At 40.0% G+C, this 18,672-nt stretch overlaps 1 protein-coding gene across 22 annotated transcripts in view; it reads right to left on the bottom strand.

Moving 5' to 3' along the window:
- Positions 1 to 789: 789 nt before the first annotated feature.
- Positions 790 to 18,672, bottom strand: part of LOC106603292 (RNA-binding protein Musashi homolog 2) — a 303,576-nt gene continuing 285,693 nt past the window's right edge. For 7 of the 22 annotated variants that reach the window (XM_014196759.2, XM_014196765.2, XM_014196767.2 and 4 more), the window contains 3 exons: positions 17,683 to 17,862; positions 11,242 to 11,396; positions 790 to 6,119 (listed from right to left, as the gene is read on the bottom strand). In XM_014196759.2, coding sequence (XP_014052234.1) covers positions 6,075 to 6,119; positions 11,242 to 11,396; positions 17,683 to 17,862 — 380 coding nt within the window. In that variant the 3' untranslated portion in view covers positions 790 to 6,074. Of the gene's footprint in view, positions 6,120 to 7,232; positions 7,304 to 11,241; positions 11,397 to 17,682; positions 17,863 to 18,672 lie in introns of all 22 variants that reach the window. The other 15 variants (XM_014196771.2, XM_014196775.2, XM_045717027.1 and 12 more) reach the window with 6 other exon arrangements.

The following is an 18,672-nucleotide window of genomic DNA, read 5'->3' as shown; positions in this document are numbered from 1 at the left end:
ATTCATTGAAATCCCTCATTAAAAAGTTTACCTTCGTTACAGTGTGTGTGTGGAATGGCTACTGAGTGACTCGTCTCCACTCCGGAAACGGATTTAGGAAGGATGCCTGTATCTTTGTAGTGACTGGGTGTATTGATACACCATCGAAGTAATTAATGATTTCACCATGCTCAAAGGGATGTTTAATGTCTGCTTTTTTATGTTTATTATCTACCAATAGGTGCCCTTCTTTGCAAGGTATTGGAAAAACTCCCTGGTCTTTGTGGTTGAATCTGTTTGAAATTCACTGTTCGACTGAGGGACCTTACAGATAATTGTATGAGTGGGGTAGAGGGATGAGATAGGGTTTAACATGATTTTTGAATGACTATTATTGCACACAGAGTGCAACTTATTATGTGACTTGTTAAGCAAATTTTTACTCCTGAACTTATTTAGGCTTGTCATAAGAAAGGGGTTGAATACTTATTGACTGAAGACATTTCAGCTTTTAATTTTTAATACATTTGTAAAATTATCTATATATATAAAACATAATTCCACTTTGACATTATGGGGTATTGTGTGTAGGCCAGTGTAAACAAATCTAAATTTAATCAATTTTAAATTCAGGCTGTAATACAACAATTTGTGGAAAAAGTCAAGGGGTCTGTACATGATTGTACCATTTGGTGCTCATAATACCTTAAATGTTGCATTTACTGACAATATTGAGACCATCAACATTTTATAGGATGAATAATACAATCTTATTACAACAGTTAAGCAAAGAAACAAGGAATAAAACAGTTCATTTTATTTAATTTTATTTTCCAGACAGACACATCGATTTCTGGACCACAGTAGAGGATGGAAACCTTTCACAATTTTTTTTCATCATTATTATTATTTGAAAATACAAATATAAAATTATACTTTCCACATCTGAGATGTGAGAGACCCCCATCCATTTTTGTTTATTTTACAACAGGGCTTGAGCAAGCCATACAAGAAGACCTGAAAGATGCTTTCAGACGTCAGTCAGTTCTGTCAGTCTCTCGCCGTAAAAAGTCTGTTAACGTTAAAAAATGGGCAAGTGTTAGGAAAGGCAAATCAGGAGCAGACAGCAAATCAGTGAGGAGAGCTCAGTGGAAGGCTGCTCCTCCACTCTGGAAAACAGTGGATGTTAAGTGGAAGGACAATAGCCTCATTATGCTGTGTAGTCATAGACTGCCCACTTTTCCTCATACGTTACTACAGATTGGAGTAGCAGTCGTACACTCCGATCGACACACGTTAAGACTATCCAAAAGAAATTAGAGGATGGCTCACTCATTGCTACAGTCATCCTTCATGTATTACCTATGCCAGACCACTGAACAAGGTCCAGTTCAAATTTTGAAGACAATGCAATGCCAAAAGAGCACACTAGCTTACCATAACGTTGACTGTTTTGACAGCGAGTGATGAAAACAGTGTTGGCTACTATGTTTTACAGACCCATGTGAGATAGGGTTTTGCTGTGTCTAGAATACAGAAGGCTCACTAGTCTCATCTAGTCACACGTTCACATGAAGGATATACCAGTCAGACATCGTGTACACATAACAGAACATGTATGTACCGTATGTAAACAGACTAATGAACACAGGTGATTCATGGATGATGGGATGAAATGATTGGCCATTGCCTAGCACTTGCCTCAAAATTCAAGTTTAAATGGATACGGTAGTACTCCAATTATCAACACCTTCCGGGTCATTTTTGTCCTTTCCGATTTTTTTTCTTAAACCAACATGTTTTTTTTTTCTTCAATGGAATTGCTATTCTACTAAGATGTGTAACATTCATCAGCTGTAAACTGCTGTCAATGAAAAATAAAATGACAGCAACAGAGCCATGCTACCTTAAAGTCCAAGCTACGGGATCAAATCAAAATAATATTTGAACACAGATCAAAGGGGAATGAGCTTTATAATTGGATAACCAGCCTTTACTTTAATCAGAGGAGGAGATAACTATAGAATAAGTACCTCAAGGCATTGCAATGTTATCATGAGTACTGTATAGAATATCTATTAAATACAACTGCTCCCGAGTGGCGCAGTGGTTTAAGGCACTGCATCTCAGTGCTTGAGGTGTCACTACAGACACCCTGGTTCAATTCCAGGCTGTATCACAACCAGCCGTGATTGGGAGTCCCATAGGGCGGCGCATAATTGGCCCAGTGTTGTCTGAGTTTGGCTGGTGTAGGCCGTCATTGTGAATAAGAATTTGTTCTTAACTGACTTGCCTAGTTAAATATAAAAATATATATTTAAAAAACTGCTACAGATCTGTATGTAGGACCTGGACTGTTGATTTTCATCCTGCCACACACATTTCTTTGTGAACATGTTATGGACAGTAAATCTATGAATTAATTCAATATTTACTTTATTATCAACTCCTATAATAGTCTTATTGAATTCACCTACAATATCTGACTTTCTCTGTCCTCCAATTAACTAAATCCTTGACAAAAGGCTCCAAGGCCGAAATATCTATCTAGAAGTGCTGCTTATTATTATAAGTGAGAAAATACATGACTATCTAAGCTGAGATGCACTTCCCCACCTGTAAATTATCTTCATTAGACTTGACATTGTCCTCCCCCTTGCTCTACACATTACAGTTTTACTAACCACCTGAACTACTGTATGAAGACATTCAACAACAGGTGAACTAAATGAAGATCATCTGCAGGGGTAATTTCAGTTTATGCCATGTTGCCCACCTCCACTAGTTAAGAAACAATCATTAGGACGATTCATTCTGTGTTATCTTTGCTCCAAGTATGTAATGGCATCAAATGACCCCTCTAGAAGGTAGATTACCTAAAATTCTTTGCAACCGTTGTGAAGTAGTAAGCATAGCTGTCTAGATCTGTGAGAGCAACATTAACAGACAACATATACAAGCCTGACTTTGATTAGAATAAAGCGCTGATTTCCAGGGACTAAAAAAAGTATTCACAAAATTGATGTTTTTGGAGTGAAAGAAAAGGCAGAGACATTTAAAAAACAGAGTGGTATCTAAAAATAGCAGAGCCTTATAGGCATCTGGGATATTTTCAAAGTGTACAAAGATTAAAAGATATTACAGTTTAGTAGTGGTATTATTACTGTTATCATCATCATCATTAATATGTTAACTTTCAAAAAAATATATGATTTTTTTCCGCACAAAATCTTTTTCATAATTATAGCTTGTGTCCCTTAGAAAGTAATACAAAAAAATGTTTTGCATATCTAGCGTTAGCATTTAAGGTAGTATGGCACACCCCTTTTAAAACATTCAAGGGTGGAGAATATCCAAATAATGCCTCGTTTAAAATTTCATCTTACAGCAATTTGTTTCTCTATAGTTCTTCTGTGAGAGCTTTGGTTAGTTGAAACCATGTGAGATTGGTAAAACACAACAGAAAAGGAAAAAGACATACATGAAACAAATGGCATGGAACTGCTATTAAAATAACTGTCTGCAAATGTATGTCAAACCTTTGATAATAAGAGCAAGTTCTATCCTTACTGGTCCTAAATCCACTAATAACTACAAGTATTATCACATTACATCTACAACTAATTACAAGGAGATAGAGGAGAGTAAGAGAGAGGGGGGTGGTGGGTGGGGTATAATGTGACAGAGAAAGGAGGCAGAGGAAAAAGCCAGAGAAAGGGAGAACAACAAAGAAGCGCATAGACCACTACACTGGTATCAAAGACAGCACTCTGTTACAAGTTCATTGTGATTTTTTTTGTACACACTTGATATGCATGGATGATCAACAAAATATTGTATGTGGTGACAGGGAATGGAAAGAGAGAAATCGATGGATGCACAGTACATTTTAATATAATATTACAATTATTAATAGTAACCACAATATCAATAAAACCCCCCTGACTCAAAATTTAAATCAGTGAAGAAGCATCTTCTTTTTTTTTTTTTTTGTATTTCTTTTTTTCTTTTACATTTGAACATTACACCGGTTCTCTTCTGTTTTCTCATTTAAATTATTACTTGTTTATCTCCACATCAATCAAAAGCATTCAGTATTTTCCTTCACCTGGTTGTTCTGAACAAAAGAGCTAATGAAATAAAACATCAGGTGAAATGAAATATCAAATACATTTGCAGCAGGAAAAGTACATCATCAGAATATACACCACTCATTCCATCATCATGTTTACAACTCTTACTGCACTTTAAAGCATGTCATTAAATGTCTCTCTATATTCGAGCAAAACCTGTCCCTACACATACTGCATAAGAAATCTGCGCACCAAGCTATGATTAACAGGATGAATCATTTATTCAGTGTCTTCTGGCTGGATCTCAATATTTTAGATTAGAAGTTGACTTACACCATACAATGAAATCCAAAGACATGACCACAAAACATTGGTAGTAATTAATCAGTTAATTGCGATCTGTCAATCTGTTAATTCACCCCTGTGTATGCCTATTCTAGAGAGGAGCAACGTCCAATAATCCTTCATACTTCACCCCAGAGACGCAACCATTTTAAATAGCCAACATATACATGTGCAAATAGGAAATGGCCTGTTCTTTCTTTACTGCTCACAGTGCAATGATTTATAATTTTTTCCATTCAATGTTTTAATCTATTTGCCACTAAAATAAATTAAACCTGTCAACAATTCCAAGGTATAACTCACAGGACTGAGGTATGGTATCAAAATGTTTGCCTTCCTAATTCATTTGAAAAGAGAACTGATGGAGAGAACAAGCGTTATACACTGACTCTACCACAGAGTCCAGATACTGCGTCCCAAACTTAACAGGAACAAGCAGGAGGAAACAAACAACAACAAACTACAAACAAGTTGAGTTTTTCTCTCCGGAGTATAAAAGTGTCAGGATGCACAGAGCACTGTAAAATGCTTAGGCTCAAGTTCTATTCTTCAACACTAAATACAGTGTGCTTTGGATGAAATGATCACTCTTTTTGAAATAATATTGATTTCTAAATAACAGTTGGTTAGACAAAAGATACCGATGATCTTTTTGTTCCTTTAAAACTGAAGTCACCTTAAAACTGAACTGAACTGTGCACTGAACTCACCTTTTGTAAATATGCTGGTATGACACTTGTAAAGTTATTCAGCTTGAGTATTTACAGAGCAAGCCATCAGTGTTCTGTCCGACACTGGGGTAGTCACTGTCTCCGAGCAGTAAAGGATAATAGTATTTGTTTAGAGCTTTTTTTCTATTAACACGCTAGAACATTTCTTTGACACACCATCACAAAAATATGCTATCCTCTCATCAAGTTGGTTATGCATGATTTGAATAATATTTACAGTTACATTTCTTTTTCTTAAATCTTGAATTCACAATGTATTTATATGAAATTGTTTATAGTATACATGTTTTTTTTCTAAACAACAAAAACAACACTTATAAAAAAGGACCATAAAAATATTGGAGTCCTCTTTGTATTGCCCAAAAAATAGGTAATTATGGTTAACAATGAGACATCACAAAAATAAAAAACAGCTACTAAAATGCATTAGTTAGTTACACTCTCGAATATGTAATTTGAAATTAAATGGATGTTTTTTTTCCAAACCTTTCCACTTTGGATTTATTTTGTGTGCAAAAAGACACCTGAAGCTCTGATCTGTTTTGTTTAAATTATTGGTACCAAAGGTATAGGCATGACTTGCGAACATTCAACTATGACCCCCAAAGAGAGAAGCAAAACCATTTACATGAGTACACTAGAAGACAAAACCATTTACATGAGTACACTAGAAGACAAAATCCCAAATAAGGCGAAACTAAAATGCCTCTCTCTGAAGCTAATCTAAGAACTAATAAAAGAAAGGAAAAAAGTGAATGAAATCAACATGAAACATACCAAACCAGGTTGTCAGGTTACGGGTTTGGATTATGATACAGCAGTTTATTTTTTTCTGAGATGATTTTAACTTTTTTTTTTTTTTTTTTGTGGTTCCACCTCCTCTCATTTCTCCTGGGTGATGCTGTAGTGCTTGAAGTTGGATGACATCACCTATACTCAGAGCTAATTAGAAGCTTCGGCCTGTCTTCCCTGGACCACCAGATAGACTCTGCTGAGGAACACAGATGCAGTGAAACAATTAGGAACATGTACATTTTAAATAGCACAACACATGACCACATAAGCGTCACAATAACCTAGCATACTAACAAAACAATACAAGAATCTTACAACATAACATTGTTTGCTACTATACAATGTGGAACATCATCATAGGTGTAATAGCAATGAAAAACAGACTTACGCACAACCACAGGAGACTACAAATGCATTCTACTATAGTGGAGTGATCACAAGCACAGCTATGAGGAGGAACTCATTCTCCCAGAATTCCAGTTTACATAAACTGCATCTAATACTGTTGCTTTCTCTTGCCTCATACACTTTGAACACCATCAGAGTTAACAAAGGTTAATTTAGTGTGTTTACATTCTTGTCATCATTTAGCAGATGCTCTTATCCAGAGCAACTACATTGCTCAAGGGCAAATCAACAGATTTTTCACCTAGTTGGCTCAGGGATTTAAACCAGCAACCTTTCGGTTACTAGCCCAACGATCTTAACCGCTAGGCTATCTGCCACCCTGCTGTGTTCAATTATATTATTAACTGGAACATTGGCTATTATCTTCAGATGAGTCCCTGACCAACAACGTCAACCAGAGACAATAAGCATTACACAGACGTTGACATGTCATGGGCACGCTTTACTTGACATATTGACTTGACTTTAAACGACAGGAGAATAAACCCAATCTTTTGCCATGAATGCAAACCAGAGAAAGCAACAGTACACAGTCAATTTAACCAAGAATATCATTATTGTTATTCTATTGATGTAGGCCTACAGGATTAGTGAAAGAGATACAGTAAATCAGGGAGGACAAGTTCCACAACAAAAGCTTCATTATGTATTGTAAAAGCATGCAATTGTATTAATTTGCCATAATTTGCCATACACATTTAGCATTTTAGACTTAATTAAAAAAGCTTGTTTCTGTATCTGTACAAGTTTGTAGGATGGTGATGTGAAATATAGGTTTCCTGTATGCATTTTTACAGAAGAAAGGAAAGGTGAAATTGCAGTTGATGTAACAAAGTAATGAGGTAAATCTAAAGAAACAGATGGGTAAAGACTGCTGAACAATATAAATGGAATATAATACCTCCAATGAGATGGCAACCAACCACCTGTTCAATGGTATCCATTTGTAAAAGCTGTCGCAATCAACGGGCCCTAAAAGTGTACAGTCAGTACCTTTGTCAGTATGCATTTCAGGGAAAAAAAGAGTGAGTACATTGTATCCATTTTGTTCTGCTAGCATGAATGGGTATTCTCTGTTCCTGTTCATCATTTTGATCACTAGAGCAATAGATAATCATCATAAATCTCATCGGTTTTTAATTCTCTTAGGGGGAAGAACCTGTCCCTTGTAGCATTTTACAGATTCCAGTGGGCTCTGTCTTACTCAGTGAGAGTGTTTATACTGTTATTCATTGATCTTCAAAACCCCACAGCTACTGGTGGTCAATTCCACAGGGTGACGAAATGTTCACATCTTCTAAATGATTCAGTTCATTCTAATGAGCAGATAGGAGAGCTAGAATTGAGTAAAAAGCTACAGGGATGATTGAATGATAACATATTGAATTAATCATTAGCACAATAGAGACAAAACAGAAGGAAAGTTTGAGAAGAGTGCGAATAGAGGCAAATTGAAGCACAATGTGTTTTGAAGAGAAGATTTAAACAACAATGCCTCAACACATAGTTGCCAGCCTAGCCAACTACTGCACAAGGGCCTAAGGACCTGTGAGGGACATAAGATTTAACTTTTTACATACATATACTCATTCATGCCAACATGAACAATATTCATTAATTCATGCAAAAGCTACTTAGCATTGTCACACAAAATCTCTTATGATGATCAGCCTGTTCTGCACACTCTCCCCATCATGATCTACTGTATGTTATTGTGCATAATGCCAATCACCCACATTGTGTGTAACCTATAAGTGAACTGGGACACTGACACAGCATTCTTAGAGGGCAGAAAGAACAAAACGCCAATTTGTATTTTATTTTAAACTGAGACGGTTATCTAGCTTCTCATCTGTCTATTGTGTCTAACAAACTCAGGACGCATCGATTTATAGAAACGCTTCAATGAAACATGCTAAAAAGATCTAAAATGTTTAACAGCCATTAGTCTTCTTTGTCATCTTGTTCAATTCAAATCCAAGGGACAAAGGGTGCTTGAGCCCAGTCCATTATTGTTTATGTAAGGGATAATCAAATCTATCGAAAATAATGAACAAACGTGGAACTGACCTACGCATACAGCCCCGAGTTGATTATCCATTTTACACCATGGCTATAATTTAACACATTTGTCGATAGAAATGTGTTCAACATCCACTGAAGTAGCTAGCAATTTTAAAGTAGTTGCTGCGGTAACCAAACAGACTTGCTAACCAAACCATCAGTCCTAGCTTGCTATTATGAATGTCGAATTCAACAATACCAATAATGTTTTCAATTCAACTTTTGCTTTAAATAGCAGCTCAAACATAACATGTAAGAATGAACGATAGCCATTCAATTCTACCGTGCAAATATTCTGTGCGTTATAGGGAAATAATGCACGCTCTAGAATGCCATTCAAGCCAATAATAAATGAGTATTCGACAATGCCATGGTATAAGACAGTAACTGTTTTGGCATTGACATCATCGTCTGACGTCTCTTAAGTCAGTGCTATGACACCAAACTGGGAGATCTTGTGGCAAGTCAAAGTGACTGAAGTCATCCATTAGGTTGTAACATGTCAAGTTCCACCATGTGATTACTTTGGCTGCATGTAACACAGAAAATAATTAAAAGGTGCATTTTAGTTCTGAGTCATTTCCCTTCTTAATGTTGTGGATAGAGACATAATCTGCATGTGCACTGGAGGTGAGAAGGCTACCATGGCGATTCACTGGTTCATTGGACTCTGTTCGATTCATTGAGCCATTTTAAAGTGGATTAGTTTGAACGGAATTTAGTACAAAACACATTTTGACAGCCCTTGTGGGAAACCTACAACCAAACCTGGATTTTATTTTGTAAAGAAGTATAGCTGCATCAAAAATATCATATCTCTGTTCACATAATATTGTTATTGAGAAATGTACAAATGGGTGGCCTTATTCTGACTAGCGTTCAGACAGGGAAAATATTTAAATCTCCCCAACAACAGCTTGATCCCATGTGAAATAGGGATCCAAATGAATTCAGAAGCCTGTCCATCTGTATCTGGGTCAGCTAGACTATGGATGCAAACTGCAAAGGTTACAACAAAAGAACAGAAAACAACGGGCGCAAGCATGCTATTTTAAAAGACAAGGAGATAACATGGTCTCCTGCCCATTTCTACCGCTGTAATCCAATCTAAGTGTTTTTATAGAATTTTCTGCAATTAATCTTGTTCAATGGGCCTATGCTCCTTACTGTATGCTTTCATGATTACTGGTTTCCTCTGTCCTCAGAGTCCTGACGTTTTCTGAGAGGCAGCTCATTTCCAGAGAATCCATCTGATTCTAAAACCCCCAAAACTACACTGAACAAAAATATAAATGCATCATGTCAAGTATTGGTCTCATGTTTCATGAGCTGAAATAAAAGATCCCAGAAATGTTCCATATGCACAAAAAGTTTATTTAGCTAAAATAAATCCACGAATGTTTACATTCCTGTTAGTGAGCGTTTCTCCTTTGCCAAGATAATCCATCCACCTGACAGGTGTGGGATATCAAGAAGCTGATTAAACAGCATGATCATTACACAGGTGCACCTTGTGCTGGGGACAATAAAAGGCCACTCTAAAATGTGCAGTTTTGTCACACAACACAATGCCACAGATGTCTCAAGTTTTGAGGGAGCGTGCAGTTGGCATGCTGACTGCAGGAATGTACAACAGAGCTGTTGCCAGAGAATTGAATGTTCATTTCTCTACCATAAAGTCATTTTAGAGAATTTGGCAGTACGTCCAACCTACGTCCAGTGGTTATACGTGGTCTACAGCCTCACAACCGCAGACCACGTATAACCATGCCAGCCCAGGACCTCCACATGGTGCTGAGGAGTATTTCTGTCTGTAAAGCCCTTTTGTGGGGAAAACCTCATTCTGATTGGCTGGGCCTGGCTCCCCAGTGGGTGGGCCTATGAACTCCCAGGCCTACCCATCGCTGTGCCCCTGCCCAGTCATGTGAAATCCATAAATTAGGGCCTAATTAATGAATTTAAATTGACTGATTTCCTTCTATGAAATGTAACTCAGTAAAATCTTTGAAATTGTTGCATGTTGCGTTCATATTTTTGTTCAGTATACTTCTGACATTTCCACTCTCTGTCTGACGTGTAAACTAGGAGACACTAACAAGCTGGTGAGAGTTTGAACAAGTTAACAGTGTTTAAAGAGGCAGGTGACTGGCAGAAAGGGATATGAACACAAAATAATTCAGAAACTTTGCAAAGAGACAGGTCAGTAATAAGATTTAACGTTGAGCAAATTAAATGGTTTGATAGCGTGTGTGTGTAAGTGAACTTCAGTCCTTTAGCAAATTCGATAACAAACATGTTCTTTCTTCCTAAATTGAGACCAACAAATATTCAACCAATCAGACATGGCACCCCTGACAACCAATAAGGCAAGTTGCAAAAAGCCAATTAAATCTTTTTTTTTCTGCAATGTGTTGCTTTTGTTGGGATATCATGTGAGTTTGACTTGCTTGAGAAAATGACATTAAACTTATGCAATTTGGTCACTCCCTCTCGTAACATTCTCTTCCTCAATTGTTTTATGCATTGTTTAATTTACATGCAAGTCTATTGTTGACAGGATAACACACCAGCCCTGTGATCCTCCCCATCTGATTGGTTCAGTCAAATCTCATTAGATCTTTTGAAAAGTTTGATTTGGCACAAGTGATTCACCTGGAGGGTAGTTAGTGGTGCAAACAGTCACAGGTAGAGAGGGAGTTGAGCAGTGAAACTATAATGGGCGGTGTGCATTGCCTACTGCTCTGCTTTCTTGTAACACTAACACATCTATGTATAAGGACAGCAGTCTAATGGGCTAGCTAGACAGACAGGACGGTCAGTGAACAGAGAAGGTGTACTGTACTCACTGCCATGCTGTGGCCGAAGCCGGAGCCAGGCTGGGGGCTAGCAGCACTGATGTAGTTGCCCACATTGGAGTCCTGGCCTCCAGGGCCGTACAGTTCGGCTACAGGCCCAGGGCTGTTGGCACCAGGGAAACCTCCAGGCCGAGGTGGGTTTCCCCCTGCACAGAGAGCACAGCAGGGGCGCAACAGTTCAGTTACACCATGGTGCACCATGGAGCACAGATGAGAACTTACATGCAGCTAGTTCATTCTAGTTCATTCTAGTTCATTCTTCCACAATATATACATTCAAATCTAAGAACACATTACTGGATTCATATGTTTGGCAAGAGGTATATTAATCAATACTATAATTAAACAGAGCACACACATTAGTGAGTAATTGGAAATGCCATTTGAGGCCTGTTTGCATGTTAATCGCATACATTTTGTTGGGGATTGACAAAAGATATGTTGCAGGCTTCAAGAGGCAAGAGCAATGTAATAGATGAATCCAGTGTGATATTCTTGAGATTTCTACATGCTAGGTATACTATACAGTGGTAACACTCAACCATGCACAATAGAAACCATAAGCAGACCACCAGAGATACTTGGACCATGCTAGTAAGGTTGCAGCTTAAAAGGTTAAGTTATGTATGTTGTGGACAAGTGTTCATTTTAATGGAGTTATTTTGAATATATTTGTCAAGAGGTACCCTATAGGGGGCAGCTCAGTTGCTTTGGATTCTATACTCATGCAGATATGAAACCAGTTTATGTTTTTTGATTTGCCTATACATCTAACCTGATTGGACAAAACATTCCAACGTAAACTCAGCAAAAAAAGAAACGTCCCCTTTTCAGGACCCTGTCTTTCAAAGATAATTCGTACAAATTCCAAATAACTTCACAGATCTTCATTGTAAAGGGTTTAAACACTGTTTCCCATGCTTGTTCAATGAACCATGAACAATTAATGAACATGCACTTGTGGAACAGTCGTTAAGACACTAACAGCTTACAGACGATAGGCAATTAAGGTCACAGTTATGAACTTAGGACACTAAAGAGGCCTTTCTACTGACTCTGAAAAACACCAAAATAAATATTCCCAGGGTCCCTGCTCATCTGCGTGAACGTGCCTTAGGCATGCTGCAAGGAGGCATGAGGACTGCAGATGTGGCCAGGGCAATAAATTGCAATGTCCGTACTGTGAGACGCCTAAGACAGCGCTACAGGGAGACAGGACGGACAGCTGATCGTCCTCGCATTGGCAGACCATGTGTCACAACACCTGCACAGGATCGGTACATCCGAACATCACACCTGCAGGACAGGTACAGGATGGCAACAACAACTGCCCGAGTTACACCAGGAACGCACAATCCCTCCATCAGTGCTCAGACTGTCCGCAATAGGCTGAGAGAGGCTGGACTGAGGGCTTTTAGGCCTGTTGTAAGGCAGGTCCTCACCAGACATCACCGGCAACAACGTTGCCTATGGGCACAAACCCACCAACGTTGGACCAGACAGGACTGGCAAAAAGTGCTCTTCACTGACGAGTCGTGGTTTTGTCTCACCAGGGGTGATGGTCGGATTCGCGTTTATCGTTGAAGGAATGAGCGTTACACCGAGGCCTGTACTCTGGAGCGGGATCGATTTGGAGGTGGAGGGTCCGTCATGGTCTGGGGCGGTGTGTCACAGCATCATCGGACTGAGCTTGTCATTGCAGGCAATCTCAACGCTGTGCGTTACAGGGAAGACATCCTCCTCCCTTATGTGGTACCCTTCCTGCAGGCTCATCCTGATATGACCCTCCAGTATGACAATGCCACCAGCCATACTGCTCGTTCTGTGCATGATTTCCTGCAAGACAGGAATGTCAGTGTTCTGCCATGACCAGCGAAGAGTCCAGATCTCAATCCCATTGAGCACGTCTGGGACCTGTTGGATCGGAGGGTGAGGGCTAGGGCCATTCCCCCCAGAAATGTCCAGGAACTTGAAGTTGCCTTGGTGGAAGAGTGGGGTAACATCTCACAGCAAGAACTGGCAAATCTGGTGCAGTCAATGAGGATGCACAGCAGTACTTAATGCAGCTGGTGGCCACACCAGATACTGACTGTTACTGTTACTTTTGATATTGCCCTCCCCTTTGTTCAGGGACACATTATTCCATTTCTGTTAGTCACATGTCTGTGGAACTTGTTCAATTTATGTCTCAGTTGTTGAATCTTGTTATGTTCATACAAATATTTACACATGTTAAGTTTGAAAATAAACGCAGTTGAGAGTGAGAGGACGTTTATTTTTTTGCTGAGTTTATATATAGACACTTTTTATTGAATTGAATATTGACTATCTACAGTACACATCTATTTCATGGTCATTTGGCCTGGCCATTTTCTGATTTCAGTAAACTGCAGAAAGAGTTCTGATTATGTTTGCTAAAAATCCTACTCCAGCAAGAAAGCAATGGACACAAGTGTTCTACAGACAGAGGAGGCATAAACCTTGGGAAATATAAAAACATAAAAGCTTTCCCTGAGTTCATCCACAGGTACACAATGTGGAGATGTAAAAGAATCGCTCTGTGTGACCTCCGACCTATGCCCTGTGGCTAGGAGGTAGTCAGACTAATAAAAAGGCCTTTTGAAAACCCAGACACCCAGCGATGGCCAATAACACTGGCGATATAAAACTAAGCCAGAGGGGGAGAGAAAGAGAAGGCACAGATGTCTTAAAACCCTATAACAGTTACACCACTTCAATATCCTCTGCTGTCAGATTCACATAACCCTCCATCTCACCCCTATTGAGAAACAAACCATGAAAATAAATGCACAAATTCAATTAGGAATGGAGGGGAAAACCTCTACAGAGCTCTGAGGCTCTGGACTGTGGCATATCCCATTCACGAGGAGCTGTGCTGCTTGTATACAAATGGACAGTTGCTCTTTTACAGTAGCTATGTGTTTGAAGTTTCTATTATAAATATATACACAACGCTAGATTTGAGCTCACGTGGCTAATGGAATCTGTACTGTACAGTGATTCCTTGCATAACACTTCAAAAACAAGCTTAAGATGCTATTGAACATGCAAAACACACACACACCCTTATCAGATGCTATAGTCCTTCAGAAGTTGTGACACATCACTTTCCAAACTTTGTTGTGTTAATTCATCTATACTAACTCTGAGCAGCACAAAACCCCTCCTACAGTGGGTTTCTTCCTAAATTTAAAATGAGAACCTGTCCCAGAGCATAGGGATCTAATGAGGGTGACACTGCTGCATAACTGCAGGCCCTTTCCCATGGCTTGCCTCACTTCTCATATCTGTACAGAACAGCCCCTAATAGGCTTGCTTATTAAGCAATTACTGCTATTTTCAGTTTAAACGGTAATCCTAATTTCTTATAATTGGTGGATTCTATTGAACTGCGCACAGCATCCCCTCTTCATATGAAACAGGATTCATGCTTTTCCTTAAACCCTGGGGCTACACAGGCTCAGCCATTAAGTTTAACAGCAAAACATGAGTTACACTTATTGGGGCTGACTGGTGGCTTAGCGGTGCCCATGCTAATTTAATGAGCCAGCCTTTGATTACACAGCATCTTTTAAGACACAGGTGACTCATCTGACACGCACCAACTCCACTCGCTGGGTTATTATTCATGTCACTTTGTACCTCGCTGCTGCTGTGACAAAATGTTGGTTTGGATAGGGGAGCAAGGTGCTGACGCAAATGGAGTTCTGTTCCTTCCCCGTTTTCTTATTTTCAGCAACAATAGCATTAACTCTGAAAAGGAAGGTTCAACAAAAAGGCAAACCAGGTGAGCCTTGAAAATCTGCCTCTGTGTCTGTGTGAGACTGGGGTGAGTAGATATGAATAAACATGCTCAAGTATCTGAGCAACGACAACGCAGTGGGTCAATATGACAGTGTTTATCCACTGTAGTTTTCAATTGCTGTTTTAAGTCCTGGAGAACACAAAACTGGGTTTTGCTTTAATCAGGTCTTAATAATTGAAGCCGTTTGTATACCATATCTTACTAATGCACATAAGGTCACTTTATGCACACAAGGTCCAACCGAAATTTGAATCCGCTTTTAACCCAACCCCTCCGAAAGACACACATACTGTACATACACATACAGGTTTTGGAGAGGTACAGGGGGCCGCCACACTGAACACCTAGGGCGCAACGGCATCTACGATTTCATACCAGCAACCCTCCAGTTGCCAGCTCACTTCCCGACAAATTTTTCCAGTCGGACCCGAACTGGCAACCCTTCAGTTACTGGCTCGCCTCTCTAACCGTTAGGCTACCTGCCACCCTGTAGAGGCAATTTAGGTGGTTTACAATTAACATTTGGAGGAGGTTTACAATTAACATTTGGAGGAGGTTTACAATTAACATTTGCCATGAAAGCGTTTCTATTCAAACTGGCGGTGGCAATTTCCTCATGGCTGTGAGTCTGTCTCAGTGGAGAACCAGAGCTCAGCTTCCCCACCTGTACCCATTGGGCATAATTAGAAACCAGAAGGAGCCTTTACTACCTGAGGAGGGCCACAAAACACTTCCTCCTCTTCAGCCAAGCGCAGACAAAATAAAATTATCGACACACTATACAATCCCCACATCAAAAGCTGTGCTTTTCAGCACTTTGGCTTTGGATGTTGACCTATATGCACAATGCTGTCGGTGTCTTAGCAAAGCTGTTTGTTCTCCCCCTCTTCTTTACAGCTGAGCCCACTCATCACCACTCTGTGGATAAATGCAGGAAGTGGTTGCGGAGCTGCAGTCCTGCCATCCCCTGTGAAGCCCTAGGACAGACATCCATCCCAATGAGTCAGGCAGGCAAATCTCCACCCAGACTGGGCCGGCCTCCAAACCAGGAGATCTGTGTAATCTTCGCTGTTAAGCATGAGGCCTAAAGATGTCCTTTCCTGTCCACTGCCAAAGCCAATGAGGCAGGACTAGTGAGGTGTACAGGGACGGACTGCAGGGGGCCTCAACACCTGCCGCTGCCTGCTGGTCACCACTCCTCCACTGGTACAATGGTAGTAGGACTCTACAGAGCAGTGACAGCACCATCATTCTGTCTGGATGAGTCATCATCATCAGACATCATTACTGTCTCTAGTCTACATGGCCACTTCATCTGAACACAAGGATAGGATCTGGTCAGGAAGAGCAACACACCAGTAACCAAATTCACTTTATGCAGTCTAGCATACGTTCAGGAAGATTGTGTATTTCATTGTGAAGAACATTGTTTGAGGATTTCAGCTGTGCACATACTGTATATGGAGGATGACTGGTAAACGGAGTGATACAACAAGAACCCTGACAAAGATGGGCTTCAGCACTATCTACCGTGGAGCAGATTAACACCACCAAATCACATCTACAGCTCTCTGCCTGACATCCCCTGAGCTGGGGTCAGCAACAAAAGAAACAAACTCTCCTCACAACCTTTTCCTCTCAACATTGTCTTTCTCAACACTTACAGCTCAAAATATGAGATGAAATTTACTGAAATGACATCTCTTGTTAGTTTTATCAGGAACAAACCTATGACCAAAGAAATAGCTGACCCTGCAAGTTTAGAATGAGGGTAATCAATTGAAATGAAATTGTCATAGCTACGTATTATCTGTAGAGGAAAGTTATAAGATGCAAAACATACAGTTTTCACTATGTTTAGAATACAACCTTGGGAAAGACAAACCAAATTATAAACGCTTCTGCCAAAAACCAAACACTATCATACTGAAATGTATACTGAAACATACCACTGTTTTAGTGTAATGGTTAAATGATGCATATGACTGTACTAGGATGTAATGTTACTATAATGTATACACAAATCATGCCTACTGATTGATTGCCTAGTTGTTCACAGAACGATAATGGAGGTGATCATGCTTTCACCACAGGCCCTTTCATATTCCTTCACTCAATCATTCACAATATACTCTAACTGACTAACTCTTTCAGTCAGTCAGTCATCTAGTCAGTCAGTCAGTCATCCAGTCAGTCAGTCGCTCTCATTCAAACGTAGAAATCCAAAAGGTTCAAATGTCCATGTGGATCGAGACATGACAAGTAAATGTGAGCTTTCTCATAGAGGACATTGTAGTCCAGTCCTCTGCCTCCCATGCTCTGTTACATGCATTTGGAGGAAAACATACGTCCTCCCCTAGGTGCAAGCAGGGGCATGGAATAAACCTCACAAATAATCAGAAAAAGGTACATTGAAAATCAAAAAGGAGGATAAAACATGCAATGCATTGCTGGCAAAACGTTCATCCTTTTCACGTTTCTTTTTTTCCATATAGACAAAGAAAACGTAGACAAAAAAAAAAGCATAGATCATCTGTATGGAGGAAACATCATGAATCAAACTGAACAGTCCAGAAGGTGAATGGGAGAGATGCGCACATACAAACCTGGGCTCTTAAACTGATCCGGGCTGTGCAGGTGCTGGAGGGGGGAGTTGCAGGCGGAGGTGGCATGCTCACTGTGCAGCATCTGAGCCGCCTGGGGCCCCAGGGAGCCATAGTCCGCAAAGGAGCAGGGTGCCCCCCTCTGGTCACTGGGCGCAGAGTAAAACCCGTAATCGGGAAAGCCTGAGAGGTACAGTATAGGGTGGGGAAGGGGAGGGGAAGGGACTCCATCATTGTGGAAAACGTTTGGTTTCATTGTTTCACAGTAGTCAATGTTGTCCAGACTCTTTAGCATGGCATGGTTGGTGTGTGACATTATGACAGGTTCATTTAGCTGAGATACATGGCGTCCTCTCCCTGCTCTCTCTCCCCAGCAGAACCTGCTGCCAGTCTGTGTCTGAGGTGTAGGAGTCTGTCGGCACCAGCGTAGTGCATCATCCCTCTAGGGAACCCAACACATTTCAATGGTTGGCTGTCTAAGATAATAGGATGCTTGACTGGCTATCAACAATCATACGACAGTGAAGTAGCAGGACTGGCTGTGCTTACTGGACATACCTGAAGGAAACTCTCATCGTGATGACTACAATGCTTACTGGACATACCTGAAGGAAACTCTCATCATTCAACGGGAGGAAAATGTAGAATGCTCACAAATCAATAATTAATTTCAAGCCTCTGGTTTTGAACCACTACAACTGCAGACTGAGGTCTGTGCATGAGACATTTTCTCCTGGTTTGATAACAAAGAGACACGTTCATGTGTATTGACCATAAATAGAAGGAAAGACTCCAAAACACTCCACAATTAGGCTTGGGCTATTCCAACATACCCTTCTTTCAACACCGATGGAGGATTATCAACGCTTCAGAAATCGTCATTCAGCAATAAGACATGCTGACAATTTATTGCTTGTCCTCTTAATCTGAGACAAACTGCTCATATAAAGAGAGCCATTAAATGCACATGTTGCATCGTGCACCTCTTCAATA

This window comes from Salmo salar, chromosome ssa04, assembly GCF_905237065.1.
Source record: "Salmo salar chromosome ssa04, Ssal_v3.1, whole genome shotgun sequence".
NCBI lineage: Eukaryota > Metazoa > Chordata > Actinopteri > Salmoniformes > Salmonidae > Salmo > Salmo salar.
Note: the sequence above shows the minus strand (reverse complement) of the source record. Positions and strands in the feature narration are given on the sequence as shown.